The sequence below is a fragment of the Pocillopora verrucosa genome, chromosome 13 (assembly GCF_036669915.1).
Source record: "Pocillopora verrucosa isolate sample1 chromosome 13, ASM3666991v2, whole genome shotgun sequence".
Lineage (NCBI taxonomy): Eukaryota > Metazoa > Cnidaria > Anthozoa > Scleractinia > Pocilloporidae > Pocillopora > Pocillopora verrucosa.
The window spans coordinates 8,903,145-8,918,954 of NC_089324.1; the positions used below are offsets into that span (position 1 = coordinate 8,903,145).

Here is a 15,810-nt window from a genome sequence, read left to right on the forward strand (position 1 = left end):
TGGCCACCAAAGAGTTTCTTAAAGCTGATGTCTTGAGCATTAGCCCTTTCCCAGAACAAATAGAGGAATTATGCTTAGGGTTAGGAATGGTTTACATTCAGAAAGACGAGGCTATGCCAATAGTGGAAACATGCATTGTTGACACTGTGGTGACTAAAAATGCCAGTTTGAAAGATAGATTTTTGTTCTAGAGTTTTTTGGCTTTCAAAACTGCCTTGATGTAGGGAAAGGCCACAGACTGCCATAAGCTAAGCAACAAATTGTCTCGGAATACCCTTACCAACTTGGTACAGATTTCTAAGCGGGTGTACCACCTTCATTCAGCAGAGCATTGTCATCTGTATTAATTAACAACTTTTTGAAAAATGTTCTCAGTCACCTGTGAGAATTTATTCTAAATCAAATGTCTAACTAAATGCAGCCCCTGTGAGTCCCAGCTGCAGACAGTAAGTTAAAGTCCATATCAAATTAAAAATGTATTCCTGAGTCTTATTGACATGATGGTTACTGAGCAGGTTACACTCTTAACCTTTTGTGTGCCTCCCCTTGCCTAAGAGTTATTAAATAGGCAATAGCCAATTATCAGGGAAAACTGACAAAATATAGAGAGGAAGCTGTTATGGACTTGGTTACTAACCTGGAGGAGAACCTAACCTCTATGCAACAGAAACTGAAACTGAAATGAACCCTTTTAAATAACTTGGTCAATCATGTAAATAGATTAACCAGTTGCACTAAAACTTGACATTTTCATATCGTAATAGGGATCTCTCACAGGAAAGCACTATCTGGTTTTAATGATGTGAATTTGGGGCTGTAATTTTTGGTATCACACTAAAGTTGTCTTGATAAGGCACCTCTTGCCTGGAGGATTCATAGTGATAACCATAACTCTTGTTTAATAAGATGAGGTCTAAAAGTTCAATTACAGTAACTTGATATTTTAATTTATTTAAATTTAGAAATCACCCCCAAAAAGCAATAAATTTTAATTAGATTCAACAGAAACAATGTGGACATCATGCTACATCAGAACTTTCTTTATTTACAGCGAAGAGGTTCCACAATGGGCAAACAGCACTGCGTAGCAAGATGACCCTAAATACATTGATCATTGCTGTAATAATCAATTATTGGAATGTCATTATAATTGTGTGGTGGTCAAAGCTTTAGTAGAACTGTTCTTTCTTGTTTTTCCTCTTTCTCACCATTCTCCTTTCTTTTCTAAAATAAACAAAAACAAAGAAAAAAAATATTGAAATGACCTACAAGTTGTCATAGATGTTAAATGTTTTATCTGGAAAGATACTTCTAGATCAAGACTTGGACAAAGCTGTTATGGATACCAGTTTCAAAACTCACTGATTTTTTCCTGACTTAACATATCACTGATGATCCAATTACACGATGCAACATGCAGTACCCACCAACATATCTGCATATACATCAAAAGTGAACACTGTAATATTTACTCACCCTGTTCATTTCTGAAAGTTTTCCGTCTGTTGTCATTTTCACTTTCAAGGCTCTTCAAAAATTCCACGAAAATACCAATAGGCTTTACCAGGGAGGTTTTCTTGAAAGCTTAAAATTCAGAGACCATAATGTATGTCAACAACTGATAACAATCTCAGTACCATGATGTTTATTAAGAATGGCTTATAAAGTTTACTATTGCTAATGAAAATATTCAGTTACTTAAATGTTGGTATAACAAATTGCAGGGGTCAGCAGCAAATAAACTCTAAAACCCCGAGAACTCAACCATGGAAATAATGGGCTTAAATGGAGACATAAACACCTTTTACATGAAAGCCTTTGATTTTTCATATTTACTATCCACCATAGGGATTAAATAGGTTGTCACAGTGTGAAACATAAACCACACCAAAATGGTAGTTTTACCAAGGCACTCTGTCATGATTTCTACAGACCTGCAAGGATTACCCCTCTAAAGCCGTGGAAATTTAAAATTGAAGGAGTTTTGAAACAGGAATACTGGGAAAGGTTGAAGACCTGAAATCTCAGGAACAGGTCATAAGTTGAAAAAAAAAGTGAGCAAATTTTAACAACAGCTGATTACTACCTAGAAATTACTAGTTTGCTACAATTAACTGTTCTTCATGTACCTGGGATCTTTTTCTTTTCATCTTCAATCATGTCTGGTGTATTTTTATCATGTTGATCAATTTCTTCGCAAAGTTGACTAGAAGGCAATACAATTTAAAGAAGTTCTCAGTCACCAAATCAAAGTCAGTATGTGATCCAAGTCAGTGGGGAGTGCTCTGCATTGGAGTTTAAGAGAATTACTGGGCAATACAGGTATCATACCTTGGTGAGGTACCATTGAAACTGGCACAGGAATGGGGGAGTGAAAAGGACATTTAACACATACCTTATTGTTGGTACAGTAAATGGATCAAAGGTGTCAACCTCTTCCATGCTGATTGGTACACAGACACGACCTGGACAAGTGAAGCAGATTACTTTTGAAAATAATCAGCTAATTTCACTGAGTGACTGACTGACTCAATGACTAACCAGTGCAATTCATTTACTGATGTATGTGTGTAGGAACCAGTGAGCACTTGGTAATCTCAGTTTGTTGATTTTGAAGTCATTGTGGGATTGCATTACTTCATAAAACATAAGTTTAGATTACACAAAGAGGCTTGGAATATCTTTACAAGAATGACTTACTAGTTGACTAACATTCTTCCCAACTTTGCATGCAAGCATGATCCAGTTGTGCAAATTTAAGTTACTGCTTCACATAAAAAAACCCTTTTTTTTCTACAGGTGTTGGCATGTTTCTTGTGGCTAACTAGAACAAAACTTCAATCCTCAAGAAATTAAGTAATGAGTCAGTATGTTAGATAACATTATTGTTTTTCCAGACCTGTCTTAGGATGAACACAGAATGGACTCTTCAGTAAATGATTAAGTCCTTTGGTGACATTGACATCAAGGCGAGGGAAACAGTACTGGAAGATTATCTCATCTTTTACTTCTTTTCTCTGCAAAATTATTAGTTAATGCTAATTTTCTAGTAAAGCTGTCTTTAAAGGTCACTAAAAAAGCCATTACAGTTAAAAAACCTAATGGTTAAATTGAAAAGGTATTCAAATACGGAACTGAATTACAGAAAACATGCTGGAAAATCAGTTACTAATCATTAAGTAATTAACAACCGAAAAAAGTGCATTCATGATGAAACAACAAACCAAATGATTTACCTCGTTACAACTGTCAAATTTCATTTCAAGTTCATCCCATCTTTCCCTTGAAGTCTCTGTGGTTGTTGACCATGATGTGTTCAGTTCATTTCGAATAGCTTGTCATGTTAAGAAATCGCAGACAAGTTGTGAAATTTAAGTAACAGTTTTACTGTTAGCTCTTTAACTCCCAAGATCTGATTGTTAATTCTCCCCTCTAGCTACTACACATATCCACGTAAATTAGTTATGAGAATTTGGTGTAAGATCAAGATAACAACTTCTACCTGATAAGTTTGAATATTCTCATCACCTGTTCGCTGGATAATTTAAGGATATTATATGGAGAAGTTCCATGTTGATCACTTCTGGGATTTAAAGGGTTAATGCACCAAGAGGGTATAAAATTAGCAGACTATCAGATGATCTAGTGACTAGTAGTATATCATGATGGGAACAAATTTGTTGTACAATTCATAGCAAAACTTCACCAAACAGCAGCTCAAGAACCAACTTCAGTTAAATGAAGTTGATAAAGGATACAATCAGGTACAAGAGCAAGCATTCCTTCCCATTGTTCTTTGCAGGACAACACCTCTTGGTTTTCAATTACAAGGTCAACAAAGTGGGCCTCAAGAATTTCTAAAGATTTGCTGGAAAAGATTGAAAGAAAATGCAATTTCATCACAGGTATAAACTCATCATGATGATAATCAACCAGGCGGCACAATTTTAGGGAAAGCAAGTAACCAAAATACCTGATGTATGGATGGTAAGGTGAATGGAGATTAACTTTCTTCAGTTGATTTTCACCACCCTGTATCAAGATGAGAAAAACAGTGAGCCACAATTTTCATTCAACAAGAACAGTAACAATAGAGAGGCCATGACCTTTAAAATTAACTTTGAATAAAATTTGAACAAAGCTTATGGAATAAGCACCTTGATGACACTGAGATACTCTGCAACAGCAGAACGCGCATTCTGTGAAAGTTTCCGTGCAGATTCATCACACACCCAACAGTGAACACCACGACGACCACTGTACACCCACAGTCTATGTTGGAAGCCAAAATCCTCTGCAGGACAAAATGGTAACTTTAACTATTTTAGTTTTGTATTTTCCAGGGCAAAATATCTTTAATAAACCAACACAACTTATGAATGACAAATTTATAGGAAAAGGAATAGAATAAAAGCAATTCAGTAAACACACAAACATAGTGATGTTAAGGTTGACTGATATAGTTTCCAATGGTATTTCAGGGTTTATATGCATTTTGCTTTTTAAAAGTAAGTCTTTAGGAACTTTTAAGAACAATTAAAAGAATTTTTTTACAATGATACACTGCAAACAGCAGATAACTTTTACAAACCAAGACTATATGCTACTTTATCCAGATAATCTCTAATTTCCATATTTTTTAAGGAAAACTACTTTGCCAATTACACTTTTTCAAGAATAGCCCTTTTTACAGTTCCTAGCATCATATTGGGCATGTAACCAAGGCTGGGGTTGACAAGTGTCATATCTTGGTGGGCAATTTTGGTGAAATTCACACATGGGCAGCAAAACTGTTTGATTTTTAAGGAAAATGGATGGATCCAGCTGAAATATCGTTTAAGCTAATTTTTTTTCTGAAAAAAAAAGAAAAAAAAAGGAAAGCATTGTGCCACTTTTGGTTGTTCAAATACATTTTATGGCCTTGGTGGTTTGCCTATGAGTTTCCACTTCTTCAAGATTATGCACATAAGCATATATTTTTGCTAAGTATTTATTGATCTGTACTTATTTTATTCTCTGTAAATTATGAATGAGAGTAACTATTGACGCAAAATTAGTTAAAATTATCCCTTAGGTACTTGAATAGTAAATATTAAATTTAATACAGTTTTTTATTCTGGCAGGAAGTCAATAAGCTCAGCACTGCTCATCTGTTTACTTCATGGCTTGCCAAAACAACTGCCAGCTGAGAAACTTTTGGAAAGTAATTTCTTTTAATAAAATAACCAAGACACTGTATCTCCAGATTTGTCACCTATTATGGCAGACCCAGAAAACTGACACAAATTAAGTCGCAATTGTGACAAAAGAAGTTTTCAGTTGTTGGCTTTTTTTTAATATCACAATAATCCACTTAGGATGATGCCAGGTGGAACTCTCAAAAAATATTTTGTGTGCTTCATGTATCAATCAATTTGATGCTTCAAATTGAAAAAAAGGCAAAGTTAGTTTCACCAACAAAAAGAGACCTCAACACAAAGATGAACTATAACACTAAACTTTATCATTCTCAAAATTGTCCACATAATAAATACTTTGATAGAAGTCTCTCAAAAAGTAATTTCTCACACAAGGTGATAGTCCAAAAGGTTCTCTTTCAAGCAAATCTTGTGATAACTGTAACAGTATAAAATAAATATCTTGAATGGGATATACTTCTCAATATTCTTTACAAATAGAAACATACATCTCAAAATTATATTATCATAACATTGGTTAACACAATGCTACTAGAACTACTACAGCAAACCTTTGTGTTAGAAGGCCTCTGACCACTATGAATAGGAATATCAATTCACTGAATTTTAATTGCTGATAGAAATTTAAATGTGTTAAAAGGACTAGCATTGTTGAGATCAGTAGCTGAGAGGAAGCATTTCAGTCCTCTTCCTTTAACCCTTAAATACCCCAGATCTGTCTGTTAATTCTCCCTTCTAGCTGCTACATATTTACTTGTGAATAAGTTATGAGAATTTGATGTAAGATCAAGATAGCTTCCACCTGGTAAGTTTCAGTATTCTCAATATCTGTTTGCTGGAAAGTGTTTGGATATTACATGGAGAAGTTACATGAATCAATCACTTTTGGGAGTTGTTAATTAAAATTGTCTAATATTTTGGTCTGATTCTTTCATTGCCATCTTGCCACCCACTAAATTATGATGAATCGTGAACTGAAATTGTTTTCAATATATCACAAGCATAATTTGTTCAGGGCCAGATGGGTATCAAAACATTATGACATCTCTTAGTTACCAGTTTCCCTCATGGGTTGATGGAAAGAAGGGTTAAATCAAGTGGTTCTACAGGCCCTATTGCGTAGTTTCCCATAAGATACAATGTACAAATGGCAAAAATAGGGCTATTACACAAACTGACATTAAATTGTAATATTTTACTGTGCCTCATGACCTCTCTCCAATATAGTGTACATGACTAATGTTACGTAAAAACATTGTACTTAATCTTACCTTCAAGAGCTCTATCAACTATCTTCATTGCAACAACCATAAACTTCCAACATTTCTTGCAAATGTCTGCACCTCTGAATAAATGAAAGAAAGAGGAAGCAATCAATCTAAACATCAATCAGTCATCAGAGTTCCTTTTATACCCTCACTAATTAGCGGCCCTTTTTTGGATGAGGTGTAAATATGCATCAGGAAGTAAGCTGGCATCATCACAATTTAAAGGATTGTGGGCAGAGCTGATATGCCAGGCTTCCAAACAAAGGTGCTAGTGGTAACACAGATTATTGGTGACAATTTTAGACTTATCCCACCCAATTGTCTGGTTAGTTAGGCATGCATGCTCTGATAAAGCTGAATTTTCTTTTTTTCAAAAGAAAACTGCTCTTTCAAACGTGTACCAAACTGACATCTTGGGTGTCCAATGTACTTGTTATCACAGTCATTGCATGGAATAGAATAAAAAGCATCTGTTCCTTGTTCTTTCCTGACAGAATTCTTAGGTTTGGCAAAAGTATGCCCCAAAATCTGAAAAGGTTTTTGAGCAACTTTAACATTATAGCTATTCAAAATTCTCTTGATGGGTTCTGTAACACCCTGAATGTAGGGAATAAAAGCAAAACCAGTCACTGGTTCCCTCTCATTGGGAGTGCTACTAGTTGTAACTGGTTTTTGGCAGTTATGGAGAAAGGTTTTGGCATAGCCATTCGCCTTTAAGACATTAGAAACATATTTCCTCTCCTCAGCCTTCAAATCAAGTGAAAATGGTAGACAGTCAGCCCTCCTGAGTAAAGTTTTGGCTACAGACTTTTTATGGCAAATAGGGTGGTGTGATTTGAAAACGGGGTATTTGTAAGTGTGGGTGGGTTTACAATAGACACATCTTGAAATTCCCTTGTTCCCTTTGTACACATTTAAATCAAGAAAGGGCAAATGTCTATCATTTTCACACTCAAGGGTGAACTGATTGAACTACCTGAGCAGGCAATATAAGTCCATCTTACCCACTTGGGATTACCCCTTTGATCCAGTGTGAGAAGAAAGATCACTTGAAATGGACATACAATGCTTGTAATTTTTGGACAAAAACAGTTGGCTTTCTTTTCTGTCTTTCAAAATCTTCAAAAATTTGAAATTGTCTTCAATGATCTTTCTGCTATATGATAAATCCCTTGTTGACTGCTGTGTACTCGTATGGAGACACTCTCTCTTTAACTACTTTCTTCATTCATCAATCAGGTGTCTAATAAGCTGGCACAAACGCGTTAATTGATTACAGTACTTTCACATCATTCAGTAGGCCTACAATGGCATCACTGACATTGGTACAAGTACTTTTACTATGTTCTCAATAAACTACATCGACCAAGCCTTTTTATCTTTCCCGTCTTCATCTCGGTTCAGAAAAACGTAAAAGAAAGAACTCGGCCGATATCTAGCCATCTTGATCTCACGCTCGGTCAATAACATATATATCTGGACTGTCAGACAGGTGACCTGTCCGCAATGTTTCTCTTCAATATCTAATAAATAAACGATGAGACAAAATTTTTGCATCATCTAATATTTTACAAAAGAGAACTCACTTGCAACATGTCCTAACTTCATCATAATCTGTCATGTCAATGTCAAATACTAACTCCTTCTCTTCAGCCTGAAAAGCTCCAGGTTTGATCATTTTGTGGTCCTTTGGCTGAAAGAATGGAGTACGTTTTTGTTTAATTCCTGTTATTCTTAAACCGTTTAACAGCTTCTTAAACGATAATAAACTATCTTTCACCAGAAAAATACAATTACATGTATGCTCAGATGAGAAACTTGCCTTATGTGAGAAGACGGCTCCGATGTCAATCTTGTATGGATTTCGTTTGATGATTTCCTTTTCCAGTTCTTGCTGATCGGCAAATGATTGATACCGCAAGTAAACGTCATCTTTCAACGTGAAAGAGAATTCTCGGTGGAGAAAATAATTCTTGGGTACTGAGAAATCAACGTAGAAGGAAACATCAACTAGTGAAAAACAAGCTACGATTAAGAATAAAGGTCAGCGTCTTATCAACCAAGTTGAAATATTGTTTGGTGTTCGTTAAAAATTCTGACCTCCTCCATACGACAACCACTGAAAGAAATACTTGTAAGGAAATAATCTCTTATAGTATTGATTCAGCAATTCAGGGAGATCTGACTGACTAAACCGCGAAGAGTTCTGACTCGTCTGTGAATCGTCCGCCATCTTGAGAAATAGATTTCGCGCCAAAATTAGCCGCTGACCACCAATAGAATTTTTGGCGCCAATTGTGAATACTGACGATATACTTGGTGAGAAGGGTCGAAGTTTTGGAGTCCATCTCAACAGGTAGGATACTCGTCGCAAAATTATGCTGTCTGATGTGATTGACAATTATAGTTGACTTCTGAAATTTTTTATTCTTCACAGCTGTCAACCAACAAGTTCTCTCTTTCCCCATGGAAGACAAGGCTTGATGCATGACAAGACCAAATGACTTCTCAACGATTGTCACAGAGTCATCTGTATAATGTCGTGCAATATTTAAGGGCTGGAACAGACAAATCACGATATTACCTGACATTTTTGGGAGTTTTTTTTTCTTCAATGCAAAGGAAAAATCCTGCAAAATAAACACATCAGGGATTTTTTTTAGGAGAGGGGTAGGGGGTATATATGTAGATTTGGATTGATTCTGTTAGTAATAGTAGGAAGTTGAGTGCTGTATAATTCAACAAGTAAGGCTATCCCTATAAAATTTTTTGTTACAAATTGTCTCCGCTTTTGCAGAAGTGGTCAGTCGGTCAGGCATCAAAACCGAAAGAAGAGAATAATTGAAGGAGAGAGATGAACACCAAACACAAAAGAGAGTCAATATTCTATTGAGTAGCTATGCTATGTGTTGGATACTTACCATACCAAATGGAACAGGCTAATGTGAGCAACCTGGGCTTATTTCATGGTTAAACCTTTAACTTAAAGGTGTGAAATGATGCTAAAAACAACTGACATGATGTCTTGAAATGACATTACTTCATATTCTAAGGGTGCATCCATATTACATGTTAATGATCAAGTATCTTAAAAGTAAGACATTGTAATCACTATCAGAGGTGAAAGAAATCAATCTTGGAAATCATTTCTTTTATTGCTGCATTTTCCCTTACATTATATATAACCAACACTCAATGTTAAATAACAAGAAAAGTACACTTGTAGCTTATATTATTGTTTATCCTTATTGAAACACTTTGATCTAGGAATAATAATTATTGCAAAAATGAAGACCCTCCAATTATCTATTTGCATTTCCTCCACTACATACAAAAATAACTACAATTGAACACTAAGAAAATAGAAAATGTGCCTTTGAATATAAAAGTGAGTTCGCCAAAACAGAAATTTCAGACCATTAGATTTTCTGGATCATTTTGTTATGCATGATTTTTTTTGTCAAAATTTGGTACTTAAATCATCTGTGATCTGACATCTTTCAATGAACATAAATGTACTTAAAACATTTCACACAAATGGTTCATAATCATCATTAATCAACCACAATTGTGGATGCAACCATCTTCATGTCTATAACATGTTTCTATATACTCAGGTTTACAACAGCAGGTACAATTTCATATATGTGTTTCTAGGACTCCCATTTTCAAAGCAGTAGGGGTGATTTAATGAATGATACCCATTAACTTTGATCAATCTCTAGGCTCACAATTAAGAGAAAAGTAGAATATCAGCGGTGCAGAACACAATCTGTGATTTTCTGATACACCCTTCAGCTGCTCTCACTAATACACATAGTACTTTAACTAAGCATTTGCCCTACCAGCAATATTACTCTGACTAGAGAATACATGAATAATATTTTGTTTAGAGAGACAAACAAAGGAAAATCTCTAAAATGGAATGAGAAAACAAATGAACTAGAAAACTCACTACTAAGTGTGCATTGTTATATGTGTAAACTGAAACCAGTATACACTATTGCTCAGTTGAGGCAGCCACCTGAAATAGGAAAAAAGAATATGATTCTAAAAATTAATGAAATCATTTGCTTACTTAAGAGAGTGATAGAATTAAAGATAAACAATCAAATTAAGAAAACTTATCAAGAATTAATGTGGTGCAAGTGTGATCAATAAGATTTCAGGAAGAAAACAACACTCAATACATACTCTCTTCCTCACTTCAGTTTGGTCTGTTTTATTTCCTTCATTTTCCTTTATTACTTCCTTTCCATCTCCTCCATCACCATCATCCTCTTCCTCTGGCTCTTCTTTGATCACTTTCCTCATTGGTTGTACTGGGACTGGATAAGAGGGAGCTCCCAAAATACAATCTGACAAAAATACTATACCCTGTTCACAACAGAAAGAAGACAAATGCTTCCTCAGTCTCTTGGTTTGCCAGATGAAACTTTCAGTGGTAAGTTTATGCCTGGTATCAGAAAAAAGATCTCACAATGGAAATCTTACGATACCTTTCCACTCTTAGAATTATTACTTATAGATGTTTGTTGCATAATTATATTACACTATTCAGTACCAAAACACAGTTGAACTTGTATTAAGCAGTCAGCTGTCAAAGTCTTGAAATTTTTTCCTCTTCATTACTGTAATTTTCACCTCTATTTAACAGCCATGATCACCTTTGACTGAGTCACAATGACCTGTGTTTGTTGTGTTCCACCTGTGTTGGATTTCCACTTAAACAGAACCACTCAAATAAAACTAAGGATAATCTGTTTCATAAAATGGATTCCATGTTTATCTGTAGTCTCCCAAAATCAATGATGGTAGTTTAAGTTCAAATTTCCTCACACATTTCAGACATCTTTCTCCTTTGGACAACTAGCACAGATTTTATGCAAGAACATCATGCAAGCCATCTGCTGGTCAACCTGTATAAAGCCATTAGCCTGTATTAAGTGGTCAGCCTGTATTAAGCTTGAACTAGGACTATTTTTGTAGAAATTATCACCCACCATTCCAAGAAGAAGTCCTGTGGCTACAACCACCACACCAAATATAGTGTATGAGCCCCACACTGGCACACCATATGTCACTGTCAGAAGCTCATGTAGGTTCTGTAAGGAAAGTACAATTCTTGCTTGTGGTTTAATTGGTTGCTGTAAATAACATCTCCTAATACTATGACTACATGCATGTTGTACATTTGAATGGAATTTGAGTTTGAAAAAATTAAATTTAGTTACTCAATTCGACCAGCAATCATTTGAAAAATTAGTATCACAGCCATAAAGGCAATGGTCTCACTCTTAAAAATGAACCCTTTTCCCCCTCCTAAATAAAATCCCTTGTATGTCTCCTGGGAGATTCACACAGTTAGTGAGCCACACAATACACTTGCCTCATAAATACATTTGGTAAAAAACATGATGTTCTTTAATTTGGTCATACAGATACCTGCAGTAGCACAGACAACTTAAACATCAGTCCAAGAAATCCCATCCTGAGGAAAGAATATTCATTTTTTGAATTGATAATTGCTGGTTTGCTCACAAATGAACTAGATAATTAAGTCATTTACAAGGCTAGTCTGAACACTACTTCTAGTAAATTAAATGTTCAGTTTGTTAGACACCTGGGAGCCACCTCTGGACACTACATAATTGAGTGGCAAATCCTGGTGCTGTACGACTCTACTTGCATGGCAGATTACCTAGTAACCTAGCAATGAGCTCCGATGAAGTAAAAAGGACATCCACCCATAATGCAAAATCAACACAAATAATAAGAATCAAGATTTGTTCACACAAATAATCAGGAAACTGCTCCATCAGGGCCCAGTTGTTTGAAGTGCCAATTAGCACTAACCCAGGATAAAATTTTAAACTAAGTTTCTTTATTCCTTTGTTCAAATTCCCCTTTGGATAATTTTTCTCTGTTCTTTTTAGAGCATCCAATCATCAAATTGTACACAAAAAAATTACAGTGAAATTTCCTTTAAAGCTTTCAGATTTTAAATCAGATTTCACACTAAACCTGGGTTATCTTAATCCAGCTTTGAATAACCCTGGCCCAGGAGATTAAATATTATTAACAAATTCAGATGTACATACAGATATGAACCTGGAGATTTCCACCAAGGTAAAGGTTCAATGTCTCTCCATTTCTGATCCTTTATAAAAGCCATAAATCCCTTCAATGACCTTGATCCTTTGAACAAGCGAAACTCACCATTCTTCACACTGGAGATCAATGACAATAATTTAGATTTATGCTACTGTAACTATATCTGATGTAAGATGATTTTTGGTTCAGTCAACTGAGTTGATTACAGTAATGTAAATTGGCCACTGTAAATAGTTTCAAAACTGACATTTCAACTGTTAGCCCTTCATCAGATGTTCTGTTCAAGTGGGCCACCACCACACCCAACAAATTCATTAACAGTCAGCACTACCAACATCACAGAAGGAAAATACTAATGGCATTCTATTCACTTTAACATTTAATCCTCACAGCCACCCAGTTACCTCCCATCATTCTTAAAAACCTTATATCACTACAAAATAACTAAGAGACTGGTACTATCTTTTTGCAACCTCCACTAATTTCATTCAGACGCAACAAAAACATAGGCAACTTTTTGGTCAGAAGTGCATTAAACTATTGACTAATCGAGAACTTTCAAATATGCTTGTGCTCTATGCAACGCTTGTCCTTTCATTAATAATGTAGAGAAAATGTCAAGACCTGAAAGATCCATCCAGATCACTGATCACTTCAAGTGCACCTCCACCAATATCACCAATTGCATAACTTGAACTTATTGCCAAAAGGTATACACACTGGTGAAAGAGGAAGACAACTTGGTAATTGAATCCAAGAACATCTTCAAAGGGTAGAAAGGAATGACAAGGATGTGTCCTAACCAGTTGCTAGACACTTAAATCTCCCTACTCATTCTAGACAGCACATGGCAGTCTGCAGCCTTTCTTTACATCTAGGCAGTTTGGAAAGCTGCAAAACCCTATAACAAAAATTTATCTTTCAAATCCACACTTTTTGACCCCACGGCATCAACAAGCTCTTTTCATTCACCTAATTTATTTTTGTTTCTTGTCACCATAATCTCATCAAAAACAGAATCCATCCTCTGCATATAAACACACACACTACTCATAATTCCTCCATTCACTTTGATGAGAGGCTAATGCTTGAAATGTCAGCCTTAAAACTCTTTACAGTGGCTGATTTACATTACTAATGCACTTGATAAAACCAAAATCATCTTGTTATACTCCCCCACTAATGCAGCCTCACAGTTTATTCAGAAACACACACCCTTTTATTCATATATCCAATGCAGACATCTTACGGCAGACTTCCTTTATATTCAGAGAAAAGGGATCAGCCCTTTTTTCTTCTTAGGCACAACACATCCATTTTGGTCACAATCTTGTCTCAATTAGAACTCATGCTTCAGATCAAGAGAAAACAGGCCACTGGTAGTCCACACTTGGCATCAAAAGAGGAGTGATTACAAGAGATAAATATTAATCAGCATTAACCCTTACAAGACAAGAAGTAAACAATTAGTCTTTTAAAAATTTAATCTATCAGACTCAGTGTATTAAATGCAGTTTTCATACTTACTGGTAAATAGTTGGTAATGATAAAACCATGAATCTTCCACTAAGTGCTAAAAGAGAAGTTTAATGATTTGCATTTTTAAGATTTCCACTGCAGTAAATTGTGGCTTTAAAACAATGCAATAGAAACTTAGCAAAAATATTGGCCTTCACTTTGTTGGTCTCATAAATGACACAATATACCTGTTAGAACTTACACAATCACTTTAAAACAATGTTGCTTAGCACTATTAGGAGCAATCAGCTTCTTAGGAGTTCTCCAGATTTCCTGAGTGCATTTCAAAACATGGAGCAGCTGATGCAAAGCACTAGAGGTTGACTATTTCATTTGTTTTAAAAACAGCTGCTAAAAATTGTTGAGAGTAGTCTACTTTATTTTGATAGAAGGTGAAAAAAACAGAAGAGCATACAGTAACCCTACCAGGTTCTATGGTTGTATCCACTTCTCCAACATTTATCCCAAGTTCATCAGCTTTCAAAGCTAATTTGGACCACACAGGACCTACTTGCTGACAGGCAGGACACCACGGGGCAAAACTATTGTAAAGGAACACCAAAAAAATAAACAAAAAGAAACACATACTGTCTATAAGAAAATTTTTGGGCGAGAGATTTCGATTCAGTTTACAGTGCAAATAAAGTGCATGAATTGCAACATTTGCAAATAGTAAAGCAAAGTGTTGTGGTCCTGGCAGGCCTTAGATGACTTTCAATCTCAAAAAACATTGTTAGGTAAGTCATTTACGTTGGTCTGCTTTCTTACAACAATATGACTGGGACGAAAAATTTTGTTTGTTTAATAACTCATGGAAAAAAAAATGACGAAAAGAAGAGAAAGCTCCAAAAAATTAATCCAGATTATATTATCCTGATCAATAAGCTTATCTGAAGCAAGTAAACTTTGATTCATACGTTTTTGGACTTTGCATGATTTGGTAGTGCATGGTGCATACCAGTTGACATAACTGAACATTCCAGGAGGAGTGTTTGATAGTTATTCTCTCCACAGGAGGTAAAAAGGTGTATTTGAGCTTGAGCACTTGTAATGTATGCGTTGATACTTTGTTAGCAAAAACGTGATGAAATCTGGTCTGATTTTGAAACTCAGAGATTAAGATCACATACAAAGCTTGAACTAAATAAATTCGGATTTATTATTTGTAAAAACCATTAATCTAGAATGGCAAATGTAACGTTCCTGGGTAAGTGATTAAAACAATATTCTTAAAAATACGATGAATGTCAACGATCCAGCTAACGTTGATCCGGTCCTGGTATAATTTGAAGCCTGCCTTAGTGCCTGTGAAGCGTAAAAATTAATTTTACGTTAACTTTGCAAAGAAAAGCACCTTAATGATCGGCCGTGTCAAGGTTGTCTGATGACTGGGAAGGACACAGAGCGTCAGAAAGCTGCAGACAGCATAATTAACAACACCCAACATCAGACCATAACAAATAATTTATCACTCCGATCTTCTTTACTTACAATTTAACCATCCATTCCCCTTCTAGAATGTGGTGCCAGTTATCACTTGTAATATTCTTTACTGGAGGTATTACTGGAGACTTGGCTGAATGCAAAGGAAAAAATGAAATTATTTCTACAATGATTAATGCTGTGATTCTCGCTTTAATAATCACCGCCATGATTTTTTCCGTGAGCCTGCACTGTAGCTGGTTGAGTCTCAGAGATTTGACTCCTCTAAA

The 15,810-nt window shown here is 35.5% G+C and overlaps 2 protein-coding genes across 2 annotated transcripts; both read right to left on the reverse strand.

The window, feature by feature from the left end:
• Positions 1-1,025: 1,025 nt before the first annotated feature.
• Positions 1,026-8,707, reverse strand: LOC131773948 (DNA primase small subunit). The gene is made up of 13 exons (XM_059089933.2): positions 8,567-8,707; positions 8,289-8,446; positions 8,053-8,159; positions 6,470-6,543; positions 4,158-4,294; positions 3,974-4,032; positions 3,759-3,868; positions 3,237-3,334; positions 2,900-3,017; positions 2,396-2,465; positions 2,130-2,206; positions 1,477-1,584; positions 1,026-1,224 (listed from the first exon to the last, which is right to left on the reverse strand). The coding sequence occupies exons 1-13, from the start codon at positions 8,697-8,699 to the stop codon at positions 1,205-1,207; spliced, it is 1,269 nt and encodes a 422-aa protein (XP_058945916.1). The 5' UTR covers positions 8,700-8,707; the 3' UTR covers positions 1,026-1,204.
• Positions 8,708-9,600: 893 nt separating this feature from the next.
• Positions 9,601-15,756, reverse strand: LOC131773950 (thioredoxin-related transmembrane protein 1-like). The gene is made up of 8 exons (XM_059089934.2): positions 15,590-15,756; positions 14,525-14,640; positions 14,108-14,153; positions 12,568-12,696; positions 11,912-11,957; positions 11,470-11,571; positions 10,661-10,843; positions 9,601-10,490 (listed from the first exon to the last, which is right to left on the reverse strand). The coding sequence occupies exons 1-8, from the start codon at positions 15,748-15,750 to the stop codon at positions 10,467-10,469; spliced, it is 807 nt and encodes a 268-aa protein (XP_058945917.1). The 5' UTR covers positions 15,751-15,756; the 3' UTR covers positions 9,601-10,466.
• Positions 15,757-15,810: the final 54 nt, after the last annotated feature.